Below are 22,311 nucleotides of genomic sequence, written 5' to 3' on the forward strand. Positions count from 1 at the left end.
TTATAGAATTAGCTGACCAGGAGCCACTCATTTGGGAGTACATCAGATTTGTTCTATTTCCCTTTTAAAATTTGGGTACAGATGCTTAGCATAGAGGGATTTATAGAGTTAATATGTCTTTGAATTCACTGATAGATCTGAAAAATTATTCTTCTAAAATATTGTCTACTTATGTTGTAGACATTTAGTTTTTGGACAAAAGGAACAAGTACCTGACATACTGAAGAATGAGCTACTGTATTAAAACAGATGATTTGGGGTGCCTTCTTTCATTCTGGAACACACTCAAGGTGTACATTTGATAACAGCAGAGTTTTAAAGCAACGCTGACTGCTGTGATTCATAGCAGAGCTTTTGTCAACAGTGAGGTCAGACCCAAAGAGGGAAATGTCACTGGCTAATCGCTTAAGCTAAAGGACTGACTTGACTAGACTGGATACTTTAGAAGAACAAAGTAAGCTAGAGCAGATGTGGATAAACTGAACTGGTGTACAAGTGCACACAAGCACAAAATCTGTATAAATTGAACTTGTGCCTTTGGTGATTATACCTAAGCTAGAACAGGAGGATGACTTTTGAAGAGAATCTGCCTGTTGAATATTCAACATCTTAGGTGGCCAAGGGTACAAAGAAGGCGGGTTTTTCAAACTGTGTGTGCTTTTTCCAGGCGTGTGGCTTGGGACCGCACCCAGTGCTGCAATAAAGGATTTCTTGCTGCAAGTTTCCTTGTCCTGCAAGTATTTTTTGCCATTTCATAAATTGAAAGGAGAGATTTTTCTCACAGTGGTGGAGCAGCCGTGCCCCTGCAGCCCATGGAGGACCATCGGGGTGCAGAGACCCACCTGCAGCCCATGGAGGAGCCCATGCTGGAGCAGGTGGATGCATGAAGGAGGCTGTGACCCTGTGGGAGGCCCAAGATGAAGCAGGGTCCTGCTGGAGACTTGCAGCCTGTGGAGAGGGAAGCCCATACTGGAGCAGGTTTTTCCTGGGTAGGACTTGTGGCCCCTGTGGGGGACCCACAGTGGAGCAGCTCATTCATGAAGGACTGCACCCCATGGAGGAGTGACCCACGGGACAGCAGTTTGGGAAGAACTGTTGCCCATGGGATGGACTCAACGTTCAAGAGGTCCATCAAAGACTGTCTCCTGTGGGAGGGACCCCACGGGAGCAGGGGAAGGACTCCTCTCCCTGAGCAGTGGCAGAAACAACAACTGACTGTAACCCCCATTCCCTGTCTCCCTGCACTGCTGGAGGGGGAGGAGGTAGAGTTTGGAAGGAAGGAGGGGTGGAGGGAAGGTATTTTTAAGATTATTTTACTTCTCACTCTCTTGTTCTGATCCTGTTTGTAATAAATTCAATTAATATCCTCACTTCAATTCTTTTGCCTGTGATGGAGACCCCTCCCAGCTCTTAACTCATGAATCCTTCACTGTTTTTTAGCTCTCCTCTGTCCAGTTGCAGATGGGAGTGAGCAGCTGTAGTGAGTACCTAGCATCCAGCCAGGGTCAAACCACTACACCTGTATAAAATTGTGCAGATCCTTTTGTACATTTATTATCTTACCTTTGTAAATCTGGAGGGATAGTGTATAGAAGAGTCCTACTTCAGGTTGTTATAAGTCAATCTCCCCTCTCCATGTTAACAGTAGCATTTCATGTATGGAAGTACTATTGTGGAATTTTATTAGAATTAGTCAGGTTCTTTTATTAGTTAGCATTCAGTCCAGTGAAAATTTACAGTAGTGCTATGTGGTGCTGCTAGTATATATCCTTCCAATCTACCATGAAAAATGATGCATGCTGAATAACCCCTTGCCAGAAAGAAGGGTAAACACTAAGCACAAACATCTTGTGGCAAGAATGTCGCAGAGGCAACAAAACAGAGCAGCTGGTTGGCATTTGGTAACCACATAATTTGGATCAACAAATCCTATGGTGTGCTGTTTCCTTTGTTGATAACCCATATTTTTCAGCAATGACTCCCTCTGAATTGCTTCAAAAGCTGTATTAAGAGTATTGTGCTTTTTTTTAAAGAAGTCATAAGGGAAGGCTTTTGTCCAGTTTTCTTAGAAAATAGTTGTTTTCTTAGACTGAGACATTAGCACAGTTGTCAGCAGTTAAAGATCTGTTAAAAAAATATAAAAGGTAAAAAAAATATAGCAGCTAACTTTTTCTAATAACAGAAGAAATAACGGGGTGTGTTTCATAGTTATGAAGTATATTACAGGGACTAAATAAATTCTTTATATGATACTGTTAAAAAGCCAAGACCTCCATAATTTAAGATAATGTATTCTTTACTAGGTGTCAAAGCTGTTTGGCATTTTGTATTTAAAACCCATCTTTCAAAGCAATCTAGAGTTAGTTTACTTAAGCAAACAAGATGCAGGGTCACATCTCAAGTGCTTTGTATCCTGATGACCTTAGAAACTGTTGAGATCAAAGAAAGACATCCTTAGACTAATTTAGGAATGACTGTAACTCTTCTACAGCCTAAAAGAGTTTGGATAACAGAGCTTGTGAAGGAATTTGTTCATCTTGAAGTAACATGACAGGTATAGTTAAATAAACTGCAAATGTATTTGCAAATGTTATATTGATGATTCCTAGTAATCACTTGCTCTTTTCAAACAGCTGCATAGAACTAGATCTACCTAAAGTTTTCCCTCAAAAAATTGCTGAATTTTAAAACTGCTACTGCAAAAATATAAATAGTAAAAATAACTTAGTTCTCTACTGCAGTCTGAGTTGAATTGTAAAGCAGTGACTTATTGAGAATAAACTTATGCCTTTCATAGATCAGATTAATATTCTATTAGCTGTGTAGGAGGGAAAAACTCTCACCACCAGGCTCTTCTGTGTGCTCTGCAGTGACCTTCATTGTGTTTCATCCAAAGCCTTCATAAGTTTTACAAACACTGATAAATATTAAACTTTTTAAGATAGTTATAATTCAGTCAGTTAATATGCAAATGCTACTCTAAGCCTGCAGCACACTGACTTTGTTTTGACAGAGAATAAAAATATTCTCCTTTTAAAAATGCTAGGCACACTCCCATCCTTATGCGTAGATACACTACTGCATATGCAATGATGAGAAATCCTTTAATCATTACTAACCAATAATAGGGAAGCAAAAGATTGTATTTAATTCTTTATTAAGCATTTTTATTAATAAGTATTGTTATTTGGGGCATGCATAATAATACTGCAAGAATTATATCTCTCATAGCATTACAATAAGAAACTATCTGAAACCTTGCATTTTTGCATTTTGTGAGCAGTGTTTACTGCTTCTGCAGTCTTACTTGGGATTCAAACCAATTCTCCCTGGTAAGTCAGGCTGATAAAACAATCCACCTTGAAAAATGACCAGGCAAGATTTTGGCACAAACTGCTGTAAGCTACATTACACCAGGGGATGTCACCAGTGAAGACACAATACCAAAATCTGTGCTGCAATTGGAATTATACCTGGAAAAGAAATAGAGTAATTCACTATCCAGCAATTATTTGGAAACAAGACAGTAAATAACATCGATGTAATTATTGTTTATAATCTTATTTGTTGTTATTACTGGAGGAAGATATACGGATATGTTCTTTGCCTATACAGAACCAGTCATACTTATAGTAAACAGCATCATTTAAAAACAGAAACCTATTGAAATGCCAGTGCATAGAATAAAGACAGTCAATTGTGGGACAAACCATGCTAGATGACTGATTTGCGACAGTCCAAGACGCTGCCATTCTTTGCTGTAATTCTGCCCATTTATTTGGGGTAAATGCCACAGCAGCAGAATGGAGTGTGTGCTTAAGTGTTAGCTATTCCATTTTCAGCTAAACACCAGACTTCCCACCAAAACACATATATGCGGGCACCAGCATGTGTCTGCCAACACTGCTGCAACAATAGCAACATGTAACAGAGAAGGGATAAACAGTGTGAAGCAGTTATCACTGCAGCAGTTCTTCCCGTGGACTGGCATCCCTGCAAGTACGAGTGGAGACTATACCTTTGGAAAGGCAAGTGCCGCAAAACATGTAAGAGGTAACAACCTTTGCATTTTCAGCAATGTGTAAGATAAGGACAAAGTTTCACCTCTTTTATTGGAACTGCACTGGTAGAAGCTCAGACCAGCAGCTGCCAGGCTGACATCTAATGCGTAAGTGAATTCTAATGCATAACTGCATCAGCATCTAATGTATAAACACATTATCCTGAGACGTTATATAAGCCATTCATAACTCTTTCTTTGCACAGACTAAAAGCTGTAGAAAACATGGGAAGAACATATATGCGTATTTACTGAGGAGGAAAAGATGATTTTGTACCACCAAGCCACAATTCTTTCTAAATGGATGAAGTATATTTCTAGTCTTGCTTGTAGTATAAAAATGGTGTTTGGTAACACAAATTCAAATGAAAACTAAGAAGAAATGCACAATGGAGTTAACTAACATGGGCATCCTGCACTCCCTGAAATTTAAGTCAAATTATTTCTGAATAATTTTATTTTTGAATACTACTCCTACTGAAGTAGGACCCCTTAAGGATGAAAACCTATTTATGTAGATAACTAGTATAAGACTGACAGGGCAATATGACCAATCTGAACTGCTGTCATTGGACTGACTTATGGATAATTCAAATTCCTCTACTTTCAATGCAGAGAGCTCCTCTTCAATGGGGTATTAAATGAATTTTCTTACTCACAGTATGTAGTTCACAGAACACAAGGAAAGATAATTTTTACTAGAGAGAAAAACTTATAAAAGGACAAGAATGTAAATATTTCCATCTTTTCCACCTGTACGTCTCAATATTGCATGTGTATTAATATAAATTTAAGCCTTTAAACAGAAACAAAGTAGTGTATCACAAGGGATCTAAAACCCTTCCCCAGTTTCAGAATCAGGGTGGTATGGACAGGCATTACCAAACAATACTGCATTTGAAACAGCAGATCCTGGTGAAAATCTGTCTCCTGGCTCAAAATCATTGATACAGTTAATTCTCTTAAATTTTATCCTTTTTAAATCCTTCTATCAAAAGCAACCTTCCCCTCCAAAATACTTATTTGCAAGAGTAAACATACACAAAGTTCTCATCAGTTAAAAACCTGCTATAACTTAGAAATGTTATTCTTCATGCTTTTAAAGCCCTTGCACATGCAGCAGAAAATGAATGCTACAACTGGGTCACATCACATAAAAATAATTTTGGAAAAGTATTCTTCATTGCAAAACATGTCAATTCTGTAAACAACAGAGTACAACTTCATTTCTCTGTTAGATCTGATCTTAAGCAGAAGCAAGAAGCAGTAAGAATTAGCAGGTGATAGGAGAGAATGAAGTATATACTCCGTATATACTTGACTTTAGACATGAAGAATACAGAATCACAGAATAATTTTTCTGGCTGGAAGAGACCTCAGGAAGTTACAGTCCAATCTCCTTCTCAGAGCAGAGTTAACACTAGACTGCGATCAGGCAAAAAAGGTTTAAACCAAAATGCACCTTCCCTATTAAAGCAATTGAACTGGGTATATAGTTATGTGACGCCAGTAAAATGAATACTTTTTAACTACGCGCATATTCAACAAGAAAAATTGAGCATCTGGGTAGCTGAACATACATAGTGTACATACCTAACCTCTTCTTGCAGTCATGTACACTTAATGAGAAAACTTCTTCCAATTAAACATGCCTATTCTATGGGAAAGTTTTATACGAGAGTCGATAGCTCTTCTAAGCACAGGCTGCATTGGTCACTGTGCAAAATTCCAGAACTCTGAAAAGATATTACATATTTTCATCTAATACTGTGGCAAAACCATGTAATCATCAGAAGCAAGAAACAAGTGTGAAAATTCATACATCAAGTTGTCATTTTTAATTTAGTAATTATTGAATGGTTTCAGAGCAGGCACTACATTGCTTCAAACACAATCAAGTATCTTTGAAATAATGTTGAAAAATAACCTCTTCACCTCAGTATACACACGCGCATATACACACACGTACACAAATTAATTTATAAAATCTGTACATACGTATTTTTTAGGAAGCAACTCAAAGAACCATACCACAAAAAGTTACCTTCTGTACTCTGACACACCATAAATTATAATCCATTTTTCTTAAGATAGGTTTTAAGGACACAAAATGCCATGCAGTACTATTTAGTAAAAAATGAACTAATAAATAAATTTATCTATTCAGTGCTAAAAGAAAACACAGAATTCCTTAAATAAAACAAATGGAAATTTGTCAGAAATAGTTATTATCCTTGAGCTAGGCAGGCCTCAGTTATTTGCATAAACTGAAGCTTTATCCCCTTTGTAGAAAACAGCAAGGAAGTGTATGACTATGGAAATCCAGGATACTTTATTTCCTATTACTGGAGGCAAAGCTGGTTCAAGAAAGGAGTATCCTTGTTGAATCTGAGTCTGAAAGTCCATCATCTTGATTAGTTGCTTCATAATCACCCACATTATCAGCTAATTCAACATCTTGATCGTCATTGCTCTCTGCGCTGTAATCAACTTCTTCAAGGAAGCGAGGCTCATCTTCATCCAGAATGTACGTAGTGGGGCTATAATGAACAAGAAGTTCAACATGAATCATGTTGAAAGTTTTACCTGGAGTAATGCATTCAGACTATGCCCTGTCCCTTTCCTGACATACAATAATACAAAAATTATCTCAGGAAAGCAGCAGTTTACCTGAAATAGTATTGAGTTTTTAATTGTGTGCAAAACAACTGGGAGCCAAAGCCATGTTTGTAAGACCTTGAATTAATTAATCAGTCATATACAACTTGTTATTCAAATGTGCCATGACAAATTAGCTACACTAATGGCCGGTAAGAACTTGATGTAAATACAGCACTATCAGAAGTTGCTGCAGAAGAATACAACTACATAAAGACACAGCCATTGGTATAGAATATATAGCAAACTTAAAAACAGTCTAAAAATTCAATTGTGAAACCTCTGTATTAAAACACACATTTTACTGAAAAGCACTGTGAGCAATTACTTTATAAATATCAGAGATGACAAAAGAAGGAGTCGTGGTTATAACTAATGTTAAGTTCCCACATGAATCCCTTAACTCATATCAGGTTCTCACACATTTGCATGCAGGTAAAACTTAAAATTTGTTAAGCCTTGTAACTCTGAGGCAATGAACTAAGGAACTGAGCTACCACCTACAGAATGGTCTACGGCCTTAACTAATGGCCTACAAGAATAAGAGGATTAACACCTTTAGTGTTAACTGGAAAAAGGTTAAAATACAACTTTCTGATGCTCTCACCTGCCTAGAACAGAAGTGGGGAAAAAGAAAAAGGGAAAAAAGTGTTTTCCAGACCCAGTTTTACTAACATCACTTAGGACATAAAAAGCTATATGCTTAAAAGCACTATAGTGCCTTTGGAAAGCTTCATAAAGAGTTTGGCGAAATAAACACCTGAAGAAAAGTACAAAGATCAGTGTTTACAGAGCCATAGTGCTGTCTACTCTTTTACATGGATCTGAATCATGGGTCATCTACCGCCACCACCTGCGACTCCTAGAACGCTTCCATCAACGCTGCCTCTGTACAATCCCAAACATCCACTGGTCAGATTATGTGACCAATACATCTGTTCTAGAACAAGCAGCAGTCACAAGTATAGAGGCCATGTTGCTGAGAACACAGCTGCATTGGGCAGGACACGTCTCCAGGATGAAGGACCCACCGCCTCCCTAAGATCTTGCTTTATGGTGAACTTGCCACCAGCTGCCACAAGAGAGGAGCCCCAAAGAGAAGATACAAGGACTCCCTAAAACAACATCTCAGCCTTGGCCATATTGATCAACATAACTGGTCTAATCTGGCCTCCAGTCGGGAGGTCTGGAGACACACCATCTATAACGCTCCTGATGCTTTTGAGAAAGCACACAGGATCACCCTTGAGGAGAAAAGACAACGCTGAAAGAATCGTGTCTTGCAGAATATACCATCTAAGGAGTCTTTCTGCTGTGCCTTTTGCAACCAGACATGTCTATCTCGAATTGGCCTTTTTAGCCACCAGCGCGCTTGTAACAAATGCGGGTAGAGCCCTTCCCAAATTTTCATTCACAAAGCCTAGCCATGATTCCTAAATATTTCGTAAGTATTTTCGTATTCAGATTAAGCCCTAAGAAGGTTTTGTAGTGCATTTTACCTAATAAACAAATCATACAGAACTCATACAAACAGTGAGGATGTTGTTATTGAAAAACATCACACAGAACTTGTAGAAATGTTTGCATATTAATTTTAATGAATTTTCTCTTAAGGCATACAAAAACCTAGCTTGGCTGTGGCTTTATAATTAAAAGGACTAATCACTGCTTCTTTCTAAACCTTAAGGAGCTTAAATGCACCACTTGAAATCTGCAATGCAATCTCTGTTGAATATAAATATATTTCACAGTATTCTTCCTCTACCTGTAGCCTCAATGACATGCACACTGTAATGTTCTGTGCTGTCAATAGTTAATTCAAATATCAGGACAAGAATTGTTTCCTATCTTAGAGGGAAAAAAAATTATGTTCAAAACAATCTGTATCATGGTTTACTAACTAAGCTTGTACTCAATAAGCTATGCAAAAAGGAAAGCCCCACAAAACTAAATACTTTACAGATTATTTAAGCTGTACTAGGGCAACAACCCATTATGTTGGTTAACGAACTGGCTGTTTAAAATAAAATTATTTCCATTTAGAAGAGACAAAGAATGAAGAAAATAATCAGAATCTTTGCTGAGTCTCTTTAATTTCACAAATGGGGAACCTAACACACACTAAGGGTACATGCTTTGCATGAGGAATGTGTGGTAGAATCAGCAAAGGAATACAATTTTTCTGTGCTTTCATCCTGTGACACTTTCTGCCCTACGAAGTCACTACCAACCAACACTTTCTCTAAGGAAAAAAGAAGCTGGGAAAATAAAAAGTTTAAATGTTTCATTTGTTAAAAGAAACAAATGATAGGGACTTCACCAGATGTATCACAGTCTGACAAATCCACAGCTTTTTTGCAATTTCTGCTTCTAATCCCTTAACACAGGTATTGATTCATTAGTTTTTGTACGCAAGGAATTCACACTGCAGTTGGAGAACAGATTGTGTAATTCAATTGATAGGAAACAGAGCATTTAAATCTGAATGTTGGCCCAATATTAGTAATAATTCTGAACACTGAAACAGAAAACTACAATGAGCTATGAGAAGGACAAACATTTTACTAACCACTGACAATGGGATGTTTAATGCATTACTGTCATCACTTCTAAAAATTCATGTTAGTGAGGTATAATATAGGATATAAAGTTCTTTAAAATTCTATCCACTCTTTTTAATAAATGTCATTATTTGGATATTGAACTAACATATCTGATTCAGTTAAAAGAGAGCAACCAACAAAGCCTACCTTAAGGAAAAAAACACAGAACTGGATGCAGAAGCAAACCACATAGTTTATCTCTTCAGGGTCCTGTCAGTTCATATAATATATCCTATGTTATATTGTCTTGAAAAACACACAGGTATATTTATTCAATACACTTTTTTTATACTTGTATAAATTGATTTTACATACTTATGCATGTGTAAGCATGTAGGCATGCCCCTAACTTCTAGAAATTCAGGCACTGAGAACAGTTATAAAGTCAGAATGTCTGTTGTAACACATTTTAGACATTCACTGTGGCACATGTACATCCAAAACTGAGGGATGCTTTTGTTGTCATTTTACATTTAATAAAATAAAAATCATTATTATAGTTTATTTTCCTTCTTCAAGAAAAGTAGCATTAGAACAGATCAAAGATTAGAACAGATACTATTCAGAAAGCTAAATAAATCTTTAAAATAAAAACTGGCTCTGAAGTCTGCTTCATAATAATCCTACCTTTCTACTACCATATAAAGCAATACACCATGACTGCTCAATCATTTATTACAGAAAATAAATGTTACCATAATATTTATTACAATTATTTTTCCACTGTCCCTTTCTTGAATTTTCATTCCTCGCAAAATTGTATCCAAGTACTTTCTATATAAAGGAAAAACCTGTGTCACATACCACTCATGTATGTTTGCTTTCCTGTGACGCATTTTCTTCTGATGTAGCAAATGTTAACCTTACATATTTAACTTTTCAGCAATCTCTATTCTAAAGGTTAGTATAAATCTGCAAAGTGTAATTATTACTCCGCTATTTTACTGAGGCTGGGTCACAAGAAATGCAGCAATCAAAACACCTGAAAAAATTTCTTGCTGTTTAATCAAATTCTTTATCTGTTTCCCTGCTGCTCCCCATCCTCACCATATCTTGTTACAATATATTTTTAGCTGCTATCATGCTGATTCTATGGGTTTTAATTTCCTAACCCTTCCCTTGGGGTCCTTCTAATTAACTTGCTCTATAATCCTTCTTCCTCTACCACTACACCTCCCACTTTTCCTTTTAAAATGAAACTATTATTTTTCTCAGGTTAGCAGAGGTTGTTTATCCCATAACTACAGTACTGTAATGTAAGGGATGCCACAATCTCTGTATTTTCTGTGAAGTCATGGCTGTTAAAAGAGAATACTATACGAAATTCTGAAGTTCTGCATATCTTAACTAAACAATATTTTATGGGTAAAAAGATGAACTCCTAAATACCTGACTAACAGATATAATACTACAGTCTTCATGCTTAAGAAGAATGTTAAGAATACCCCTTTCATTTAAAAGAGTATTTTCTCTATCACCTGCCATTGAATACACCAAGAATTAATACAACTGTTTTCTAAAATGTATTTTAATTATTAATTAAAACATACTTTAGTTATTAAGGTCAGTGAGGGACACAGAAACAGCAGTGACAGCGGTAACAGCAGCAGCAGCTGTAGTACGTTCTGGAGGCTGAGTGCTAGAACAAGCTGGGCAGGGCATTCCTGAAGTCAGGAAAATGTGATTAAGAGCTGAGAGACCCAAGAGGAACTGTCAGCTCTCAAGAGGCTGATGTGGCACGAGTGTTGCCAGCAGATTTAAATGGCCTCAGAGAGTGGCAGAAGTCAGTGCTGCAGCAGTCAGAGCATGGCACAGCAGTTCTCAAGGAAGGGCATGTTGGAAGTGCCACTTAATCCTATTCAGGAAGGAAGAGGAAGGAACCTTCTTCTGTAACAGAAATGGCACCTACATGTCCCAGCTGCCAGGCCGGAGATGAAAACCAGAGAAACCACGGCCACATTGGTACAAGTCTAGACCCAAACAGACTTGAAGACCAAAAGACTCTCAGCTGCAGGGAACTCCAGAATCTGAAAGTCCCCTGGCACCTGAAGGCAGAGGTGGGTATCATGGGTGCAAGTGTGCCCAGACATGCTTTTGAGCAGGTTGAAATGTTGTGTGAGGAGCTCGCCAGGCAGCATACTATCCGGGAATCCAATGACACTGACAGTGAGACCAAGTCCACGCTCAGCAAGTTTGCAGATGACACAAATCTGAGCAGTGCAGTTGACACAACAGAAGGATGGGATGCCATCTAGAGGGACCCAGAAAGTTTGGGAATTGGGCCCATGAGAACCTCATGAAGTCTAACAAGTCCAAGTGCAAGATGCTGCACTGGGGACAGGTGAGGCACTGGAACAGTTTGACCAGAGAAGCTGTAAATGCCTTATCCCTGGAAGTGTTCAAGGCCAGGCTGGATGAGGCTTTGAGCATCCTGATCTAGTGGGTTGCATCCCTGTCCATGGCAGGGGGGTTGGAACTAGATGATTTTTAATGTCCCTTCCAATTCAAACCATCCTACGACACTATGATTTTTTATATTACAATACCTTCCTATGTGTTTTCTTATTTACATTAATGCTCCAAACATACTAAAATTTAATAAACCTGTTCACTAACATAGTATGACCTTTCAAAGTAAAATTTTAATTGTCCCTTAAAAGATATAGTTGGATTTTTCATTATCCATTTGACTCAATTATAGAGAAATTAATCCACAAGGAAAACACAACCATTACCAACTTCAATCCCCATGCAGTCCAGAAGTTTTCTGAAACTACAGGGGATGTGTCTACATTTTAAAACTTTGGAAAAAAAGATTAAGAAATATTCCCTATCAAAGTACGGAGAGTTGCAGCTACCTGGGGAGTTGGGAAAGGAAGGAGAGAAAAATCTGAAGAACAAATGATTCCTTTTAAAACTATATTGTCGGGGAGAAAAAAATCTTAGATGAGAAAGAAAGTTAGGACGTATCACAAAGGAATTGTTTCTCCATACTCTCTCTTTTAATTTCTTTTTAGGGTCTATATTCTCCTTTAGGGATCAGCAATGCTGCTACAGTAGGCAACATCACACATGCAATTGCATGTGCTGTCCCCTTCAGCAGCTCTCCTCCATGTGTTTTTCATAAGTAGTAAGGATATTTTCTCAAGGGAATTTCCAAGGCTAAAGAGGAGAACATATGCAACTCTTTTCTAAGCCCTAAGAAACTAGATATCCAAATCCCATTTAAGTTGTATTTTTAAGTATCTTCGCTTTTAGAGTTAAAAAATTTTACTCCGCACTTTCTTTGTGCTGTCACTCTGAAATACATTTTGTGATACTCAATACTGAATCAAATTAGTTGGGATTCATCAATCACTGAACGTAGCCTATAGTAATATCTGGATCATACCACCAGGAGTAAAAGAAAAGCTTAAAGAATGGTATGAAGAATACACAACCTGTTCATCATACTTACTTTTTTTTATTTGTTTGTTTGGTTTTTTCCTAGGTTACTAGTTTCTTTATTTTGCCCTATAGAAGACAAACAGTACTCTGACGCCATAGTCTACACAGAACTAAAAGCAATCACATTCATTTAGGCCAGAGAAGGGGCCTGGTACATGGGCACTGCTACCAGACCCACCAGTGGAATGAATTCTGGGTCTAATTTTTAATAGCTTTTTTCCCTAGCATTTTGAAAGGGATACACAGCACAAAAGCTGCAGCATAAGATGCCATGTTTTTTACAACGTGGTACTCCTAAGGTACTGGAAGAAGGGCCAAGAAAAGCTCAAACCTTGCAGCAGAGCAAGAAGGAAAAAACTTTTACTCCTAGATGAAGGAGATTAGATGTATGCAAATGTCTGGGCAAAGTTTAGGAGTTATTAAGGGGGAGCAAAATAAAATAGGACAAATCCAGTTTCCTTCTGACAGCCTAGAGAGAAATGCTTTGCAAGACCTTGGACGCACTCTCACTCCTTGCCTCACCAGTCTGTTGTGCTTTCTTAAGTGTAAGACTACGGGCAGGAAATGGATTTTTCATCAAGTTTTTCCTTTCCCACAGCTCCTTTTGGCTGTCTGCTTTTTCTACCATTTTCTAGACATGCTGAGTCCCAAAGCTCAGACTGCTTCGCTGCTATAATTAAATCAAGTTAACAAACAAAACCACACCATGTTCTAGAACACATCAACGAGCCTCAAAAGAATCACTGAAACGGCTAGCATTTCCAAAATAAGGTCAACTTTTTGAGCAAAGGATAAGTTTAGTAAGTCCTAACAGTTATGACTGCAGTCATGTGTTTTTGTTTCATTGCATACAGACCCTAACAAACCTGTCAGCACAACAACTATAATTCTTAATACAATATTAGTATTACGTTTAGTTTAATCTTTTCCATTTGGAACTGGGGGGAAAACATGCAAAGGGAACAGGAGCTTGACTGCATAAGTTCTGAGGGAGACAAATGCAAGTAGACTGTGATTTTTAGAACCTTGTATTCCAATTACTTAAATCAGCACTCAAATTTGAAGTGCCCACAATACCAGCATTAAGTGCCTTTTGAGAATAGACTTAAAAATGGTTCCCCCTTTTCACAGAATGGCTGAAGTTGGATGAGACCTCTGGAGGTCATCTAGTCCCACACCCCTGCTCAAGGAGGGCCACCTATAGCAGGTTGCCAAGGATGACATCCAGACAGCTTTTGAGCATCCCTAGTGATAAGGACTCTATATTCTCAATGGGAAGCTTGTCCCACTATTTCAGCATCCTCACAACAAAAGTATAGATAACCATTTTTCATGGTTTAAGAACACTACTCCCCAATTCAGTGCCCCCCAGCAAGACTCTCCCAAACCAGACGCCACTTGCTTGCTCCCCACTCCCTCCTGCTCAGGTTGAGATAAGAACAATTTACTGGAAACAGCAATGTGATATGAAAGGAACAATAGCAGCAATAATGTTATTAACAAAAGGTACAAGACAAAGAAACAAGGTACAAGACAAGAAAGTGAAACACCACCAAACCCCCTGTCATGCCTTCTCTCCTCCCAGCTGGAAAAGAGAGTCCCTTACTCCTGACTCTGGCAAATCACACGAGATAGTATTGAATAACAGTGGGATCTGGCCATGCCCACTTCCAGCTACTGTAAAAAATTAACCCTGTCCTGGCCAAAACTAGGACACACCATTATATGTACATAGTGGTTAAATGGAATTTCCTCTGTAGTTTGTGCTCATTGCCTCTTAGCCTGTCATCAGACATCACTGGAAAGCACCTGGCTCTATCTTCTTTACAACCTCCCTTTAAGTGTCTCCTGAGCCTTCTCTACTCCAGACTAACAGTCCCTGCTCTCCCAGCCTTTCCTCCTATGGAAGGTACATCAGTCCCTTCACCAACTTAGGGGGCCCTCTCTGGACTCTCTCCAAGACACTCCTATACTGAGGAATCCAGAGTAGTCCAGCTGTGCAGGCCTTGTCAGTGTTGAGGAGATGGGAAGGATCACATTCCTTGAATCACCATGTTAAACTCCTCCTAATGCAGCCCAGGATATCATTAGCCTTCTTTGAAGCCAGGGCATATTGCTGCCTCATGTTCAACTATGGTTGTGGTCTCCACTATGACCCCCACTGCCTTTTCTGCAAAGCTGCTTTCCAGCTGGTCAGCCCCCATAATGTACTAGTGCCTGGGTTTGTTCCTCCTTATGTGCAGGACTTCACACTCAGTGTTGAACTTCATGAAACTTCTGTCAGCCCACTTTTACAGCCTGTAAAGATTCCACTGGATTAGCCACTTCTACTTTGGTGTCATCTGGATACTTCAGATGGAATATTCCACCCCAGTGTCCAGGTCATTAATGCAGATGTTGAACAGGGCAGTAGCCAGTATAGTGCCCCTGGGTACAAAGCTAGTTACTGGCCTCCAGCTAGACTTTGTGCTACTGATCACTGTCCTCTGGGCTCAGTCGTTAAGTCAGTTTTTCAATGCATCTCACTGTTTGCCCATCCAGCCCATACTTCATCAACTTCTCTATAAGGATTCCATGGCAGAGAGTGTCAAAAAACTTACTGTAATCAGGGCTGACAATATCCACTTTATCCCCCGTGTCTAACAAGTCAGACATTTCATTGTAGAAGGTTATTAGGTTGGTCAAGTATGACTTCCTTTAGCGAATCCATGTTGATTATTCATGATCACCTCCTCTTCATGTGGCTGGAAATACTTTCCAGAATTAGTTCTTTCATTACCTTACCAGGGATCAAGGTGAGACTGACCAGCTTGTAGTTTCCTGCATCCTCCTCCTTGTTCATAGGTATGACATTTTCTTTCCTCCAGTCTTTAGGCACCTGGCCCAGTCATCATGATCATTCACGTCAACATCACCCAACATCAGTGAGCTCCCTTAGTACTTACGGGTGCAGCAGGACCTCTGGACTTACATAAGACTAGTTTGCCTAAGTATTCTCCAACCTGCTTCTCCCACCATGGGTATGCCTTTCTTGCTCCAGACTTCCCCAGTTTCCGGGTCCTTAAGAGTACTGAAAGCTGAACTTTCTAGTCTTTCTAGTAAAGACTGTGATGAAGTACTTGGCCTTTTTCGTGTCCTGTGTCATCAGGGCTCCCGCCCCATTCATCTGTGATCTCGTATTTTCTTTAGTGTTCCTTTCACTACTTACATACTTATAAAAGCCCCTCTTTGGTTAGTCCCAAACTGCCTTCTGATCCTGTCTCTTTCAGGAATCACTAACTCACCTTTAACCATGCACAAACTTTTTCTGACAGTAAAAATCCAGCCATTACAAGCATCCTGATGTTGTACAAGTGAGCAAATGACATTGGGGGATCCAGCCACCACTGGAGTGAGAGATACCTACACATCACAGCTAATCCTCATACACTTTTATTCACGCCCTTAAGACACTCTTCTACTGTTACTCCTATTGTTCTTATCACCTTCACTTTTCATTATTAACTGTAAATGCTAAGCATGAACACAAGGTCCAGTTACTGTTAGTACTCAACATTCCAGTATAACACTTTAGTGTTTAAATACTGGAAATAAACACAATCTCCCCCTTTGATAGAGTGCCATAGATGGCCTCCCATAGCTCTGCTAGTTTTTCACCATCTGCAGACAAATTGCTCATTAATCTTACTTCCAAAGCAAGTCTTAGTTTCAAGCACTTGCTTGTGTCAGCTGCACAAAAACAGTAATAAATTTCATTTTTTTCCCAAATTTCCACTCTGTTTTTTTAATTAAGTTGGAGCTACAGCCAATTCAATTATTTCATCTCTTAGTATGCCAAGTGGAAACATTATAGTTTACTCTTTCCCAATGTAATGCTTTTTTGAAGTCTGGAACTTTGCTTTATTGGTTCTTTAACCGTATTTTCATAAAGAGATGCTTGCACATTTGAAATCACACTTCACTGTGCATCCCTAGTTACCATGTACATGGTGTATACTTGAGTGATGAATTACATGAATGGAAACATGCAATAATACGCATACATTTGCAAGCCCATCAACAGCTTTAAGAACTGGCAACTTAATAACCTAGTTACTGAGCATATAAATTTCTTTTGTGACCCAGACTTTATTTCTCATGTTTTAAATTCTCTAAGTCTTGTTATATATCTCCACCAGAGGAGATATATAAAAAAAAAATGTTTGGAATAAAAACTTACAGTTCTTAGTGCTCTAACTCACATACTTAAAGTCCATTTAAACACATTTTTAATACTGTAGAGTAACAAAAAACCCAACCCAAACCAAACCAAAAAAAAAACCCCAAACCTGCAAAGAGACAATTGAGACTTAAGACCTACTACTGAGTTTTATGGCCTATAATAACCCCGCAATGACATTAAAATTGCCAGTGTTTATCCCAGCAATAAATGTGACCCAGCCTGTACTGTTTTCTTTCAAAGTTTGAAGCAATTAACACAATAGGTCTCCAATATATTCAGATTATTGTTACAGTAAGAGGTTACAACACATCAACATTATTTTTGATGAGTGGAAGAATATTTTTGAAAGAATCTTTACGTCACTTGAGAAACTGCAATTTTCCCCCCTCCCCTCAAAGAAAGAAAATATAATAAATGTGTACTACCTTGTCACTTTACAGCTTGACTCAATCAGCTCATTTTCAATATCCAACAGACTAGAAGGCAAATTGTATTCCAAGGATGAGGCCATTCTTTTTAAACGCAGTAAGCCAACACAGAATTTTGCTCCCATCTCTTCCAGTTCTCTTGTCCCTATCTGCAATCCCTAATTTGAAAATGAGATTTAAAAAATACAAAATAGTACATGCAGATGGAACCACACATGCTGCAGAATTATTCTACATCAACATTTTGTTATTTTGTTCAATACAGTCTCTTGGTTTAAAGACAGAACAAATAACAACTGTAGAGTAAACTCTTAACAAGAATAACAGAAGAGATTCAGAAATTACTAGATGATTCCTCTAAGTCTGAACAGAGACACCCACATTTTTTGGAGCTTTCTAGTCTACTTCTAGTACATCAGTATTAACAGTTCTTTACCCAGTAGCATTTGAAGAGAGACAGAGATTATGTCCAAATTTATAAGCATAAATAATTTTTAAAAATAGAGACAAAATTTATAAAAATTAATTTCAAATACAAGATTCTTCAATGTAAGTTCCATTAATAAGAAGGAAGAAAGACAAAATTCATATTGTAGCTGTGATTAAGTTCATTGCTATGTTCTGACACATAGATATGACTATTTAAGACATCAAAGTTACTCCTTGACACAGATATCTCTTCTCCCCTATAAGTTAGAGGTTATGTGTTAATTCTGAAAGCATTTATTCACACATTTAGTAATTAAAACTAACAAACAAATTATCAAAGGCCATAGCTGTTTTCTAACTTGAATGATATACCCAGGCATTTTCCTCTGCAAAGACTATTTAGGAGGTAGAATTTTTGTAATGCTCTCCAAGTTCACATATGTGATAAAGCCTCCCATCAGATAATACTACACTTTTAATTTAGTCAGGAGTGCAGTACATAGAGACATAACATCTGACCTCAACTACTTTATGAAAAGAGCATAGTCTAGAGTGACTCTCAACTGTTATGGAATTGGCTAGTTGTAACCGTATATACACTAGCAAATTCAATGGCACAACCCTGCTCCATCTCCCCCTTTGCAACTTCTGTATCTCTGGAGAATTTAAAAGGGTTTCAGTTTGGATCTTCTAAACCTCTTAATGTAAAGATTAGTTAAGAAGAAGCTTTGACAAAACAAACAGGGAAGCAGAGGAGCCAGGAATTGGTAGTAAGCTAAGTCATCAAGTAGGAAAAATACATGAAGCAAAAAGAATGGAGTAGAAAACTTTTTACCAAAAGCTAAAAAAAAAAACAAACACATAAGCTTTGTATATGTTGCCACACTGACAAGGTGTTTTAAAATGCAAGGTTTAAAAGAAAGTATGTTGCTCCAGAAATGGTTCATCCCACACATTGTTCATGTACTGTTTTGAACATACACACAATTAATAGATGGAAAGTTTGATTTTCTTGTGAGTTCTTTTCTTCCCTTAGTAGTCTTCATAAACAAGGTGCTTTACAGCAACAAGAAAGATAAAGCTATATCCACCATTCTAAACAGTGCCATCCTCCACCCAAATGGTACTGAAACCTGTTAGCAGTGAAGAAGAGTTGCATATTTGAGTATTATTCTTAATAGTAATGCTACTTACCTCTTTTATAATGCTTTTGTGCTGTAGGTTTCAAAGCACTTATTAATAAAGGAAGAATTATCCTCACTTTACTGATGGAGAAATGGAGGCAGAGAGGGTTGAAGCGATTTGCACAGTGTCTCACAGCATGTCACTGACCCCGCTGGGAACAGAAATCAGTTCTCCTCACTCAGTGTAGTACCTTATCCACAGAGGCCAATTTTTTGTTTTTGTTTTATATTTGTTTGCACATCATTAACTTTCAAAGGCCTCAAACATAGCTGGGGCTCCACTATGCTAATCACAGGAAGACACAGTCCCTGCCCTAAAGAGATTAAAATAACATTAAGGACAAGAGGCAACAAGTATGCAGAAGAGGAAGGAGAAGTGTAACAGTAATCTATCTCACTGTTACAAAGATTACTAATGTGCACAACTTGATGGTTCAGAAACTTTTCCAATCAGTGTCTACATTTGTTGCTGAAGAACTTATCATTAGTTGGTAGGTTCCTTATAGATAGCATATGTATAACAGGAGGCTCTCTAAGTTGAAAAAGGAGTAAGAGTAAAGTATGACGGAAAGTGCAAAGACAATTGTTAGAAAGATAAATAGCGTGCACATGTTCCATGGCTGCTATTTTCAGCAGAGCAGAAATAGGATACAACTAAGAGAAAACTAAATGGATCAGGTTGGAGGTGGATAACTGTGGAACACTGGGAGAATAAACTTTGAACTTACTACCCTGAAGGGTCTACATAATTGTGGTAAAAGCCCATGGTAAAGTCTAGATTTACTTCTCTCATTTCTTTAAATGATAAGGGGAATGCAATACCACACAACTGCCAAATACTGAATTTCTTAATCCACTGTTATTCTTCCAGCAGCCAAACCTCATAATTTCCATGAAACAAGACACTCAAAGTGTGTTTCAGGAAATAACAATAATAATCATCGTCATCAGTTGCCATCACTAAGGGACCTGAGGTGAAGTTCAGTTTCACTGAAGCCATAATTATGCTCCTTTTCTTGATCTTGTAATTATCCTCAACTGTTGTTCTAGCACTTTTAACTGTAGCCTATTAAAGACATTGTTTTTAAGCACAAGCCACCTGGAAGTAGCTGCTTTTTTTTTAAACGTGTGCTAAATGTCATTCCTTTTCCTTTACATTTTATACAATTGTCTTTCTTCTAGACAGTAACTTTTTAGATGGAAGGTTGAAGTCTTTCTTACTAACCGTGTAATGAAGATACCTTCATATGAGTAGAGCGTTTCAGTGATTAACTTTGCTACCTGAAAGCAAAGAGACAAAGCAAAGGCACAACAGACTGTGACCTCAAGTTGAGAAAAATGTTCCTGTAATATGTACTTAACCAAATTAAGATTTGGAGAAGTCAGTTGGACAGCAAAACATCATGCTGATCTTCTGTGTTCAGCAGAGGCTACAAAGACATAATCATTCTTGAGAACTCAAAATCTAAAGACAGAAGAATCATCATAACTGAGAAGTTTGTTGACTGAATCCTTACTTCCTGAAGTCTTCTCTTCACATACATCATAAAATTTCCACATAACAAAATCGTTTCCATTAACTTCAAAACTGATCAATACTCCTAAACTTAGTAATTTCTAATCAGGAAAGGGACTGATTTCAGTTTTTAGGTGGCTTAAATTATCAAAAACATTGTTCTTTTGTCTGTCATATTAATTACGCTCCATAGTAGATCCTGGAGAATCTTTTCCCCTGAAAGTTTGTTTTTCAACATCTTGAATTGCAGACGACTGAGCAATATTTGCAGCACTAATTCTCAACACACTACAAAGACTCCATGTAATCAGTTGAAAAAAGACTGCTTCCAGAGATACTCTGTTATTAGAGATCCTAAATTCAGGTAAGAATTGCTAACTTCAATTCCACAGCTTCGTGGCTGGAAATAGTCTAGCATCACCATTGTCCAAGTAAAATGAAAAAGAATAAAAAGAAAAACTGATGTTCAGATATTACCCAGCTTTGGCAAAGACTCAGTATTTCTTCCACAGAGAACTAAATTGTTCAGTAATCCTCTTTGTATTTTGAACAAAATTCAGCAATGACACCAAACCAGAATAAGACTGGAAAAGTGCTTCAGACCTTTACACAGTCCAGTCTGTGTATCTGAGAGTCTGAACTCTCATGCCCTTTGGGATGGGAAGTAGGAGGGAAGGAAATTTCTACAGTTCAATTTCTATTTTGAAATAACATATTATGACATATATAATTTAATTTATACCCCAAGTTTATTGACAGAGTTGCTGGCCCCATTCCCTCCACAAAAAAACCCAAACAACAAAACCCAAAAAAAAAACCCCAAGCCTGAGCCTTTTTATCTCTTTCAGCTTCTCATTGGAGAAATGCTGTTCTTTCCCTGTTCAGTCCAGTCAACTGGGCTTTTTAGATATATTTTCTTAGTAAGTCTGAGCATTATCCTAGTGAAGAAATAATTAAGAATCTTCCTGTACATTCAGAGGATGACTAAGACCTCACAAATTGTTTTATGCCAAATAAAATGAATGGCAGAACAGCAATTTTATCTCATCAGCTACTTTATATTACACAGAGGAATGCTCTTTCCTTTTCAGTAAATGATTCTTCCACAGAATCCAGCCATTTTTTTCCTTCATTGCAGAAGAAGGGCTTTGGAGGTTTAAGCATCTTGGAAGTTTGTCCACAAAGCTCTTCACTTTTCTTAAGTACTTTCTGTAGCAACACTGCATGAAGATTCATGTTTAAGAATATTCTGGAAATTTCAAAATAAGCAAGTTGGATCAGTTATCTTTCCTTAAAGCTCCATAATGATGTCAGCTGAGGAATAATGGAATATTCTGATAATAGCAGGAATGCTTCTGTATTAATTGACAAAATTTAGTACTTACAGACCTACCAAATTTCCTGCCAAAATGTCTGTCTTCCTGCTGTCTAGGGAGACAAGCATGGATGTTGGAACATACATTAATATACTAAATATACCTTGTTCCAACTTTTTTTTGTCCCACCCTATCCTTGATTCCGGCCTTCTGATCCTCTTCCTGTCAAGCACCTTATTTGAGGCTTGTGATCATTTTCTTGATTAGCATTCCTAAGCTCTATTTTCAGGCAGAGGAAACCAACTTCTTCCACGAACGTTGTCTACTATTGACACACTAAAAACAAGGTCACATTTTGTTTTCAAATACTCAGCCCTGTTAATACTTTTCAAGAAGAGAAAATGAAAACAAATTTTAAGTCAAGAAGTCAAACAACTATAATGAGTTC

The 22,311-nt window shown here is 37.8% G+C and overlaps 1 protein-coding gene across 9 annotated transcripts in view; it reads right to left on the minus strand.

Moving 5' to 3' along the window:
• Positions 1-5,869: 5,869 nt before the first annotated feature.
• The window catches only part of AGTPBP1 (ATP/GTP binding protein 1), a 57,391-nt gene continuing 40,949 nt past the window's right edge, over positions 5,870-22,311 (minus strand). For 5 of the 9 annotated variants that reach the window (XM_017806121.1, XM_017806126.1, XM_017806125.1 and 2 more), the window contains 2 exons: positions 17,416-17,576; positions 5,870-6,600 (listed from right to left, as the gene is read on the minus strand). In XM_017806121.1, the coding sequence (XP_017661610.1) occupies positions 6,423-6,600; positions 17,416-17,576 (339 nt within the window). In that variant the 3' untranslated portion in view covers positions 5,870-6,422. Of the gene's footprint in view, positions 6,601-17,415; positions 17,577-19,041; positions 19,184-19,209; positions 19,346-20,284; positions 21,797-22,311 lie in introns of those variants that run through there. The other 4 variants (XR_001873363.1, XM_017806128.1, XM_017806129.1 and 1 more) reach the window with 4 other exon arrangements.

This window comes from Lepidothrix coronata, unplaced genomic scaffold (genome assembly GCF_001604755.1).
Source record: "Lepidothrix coronata isolate B3197 unplaced genomic scaffold, Lepidothrix_coronata-1.0 Scaffold14, whole genome shotgun sequence".
Taxonomy (NCBI): domain Eukaryota; kingdom Metazoa; phylum Chordata; class Aves; order Passeriformes; family Pipridae; genus Lepidothrix; species Lepidothrix coronata.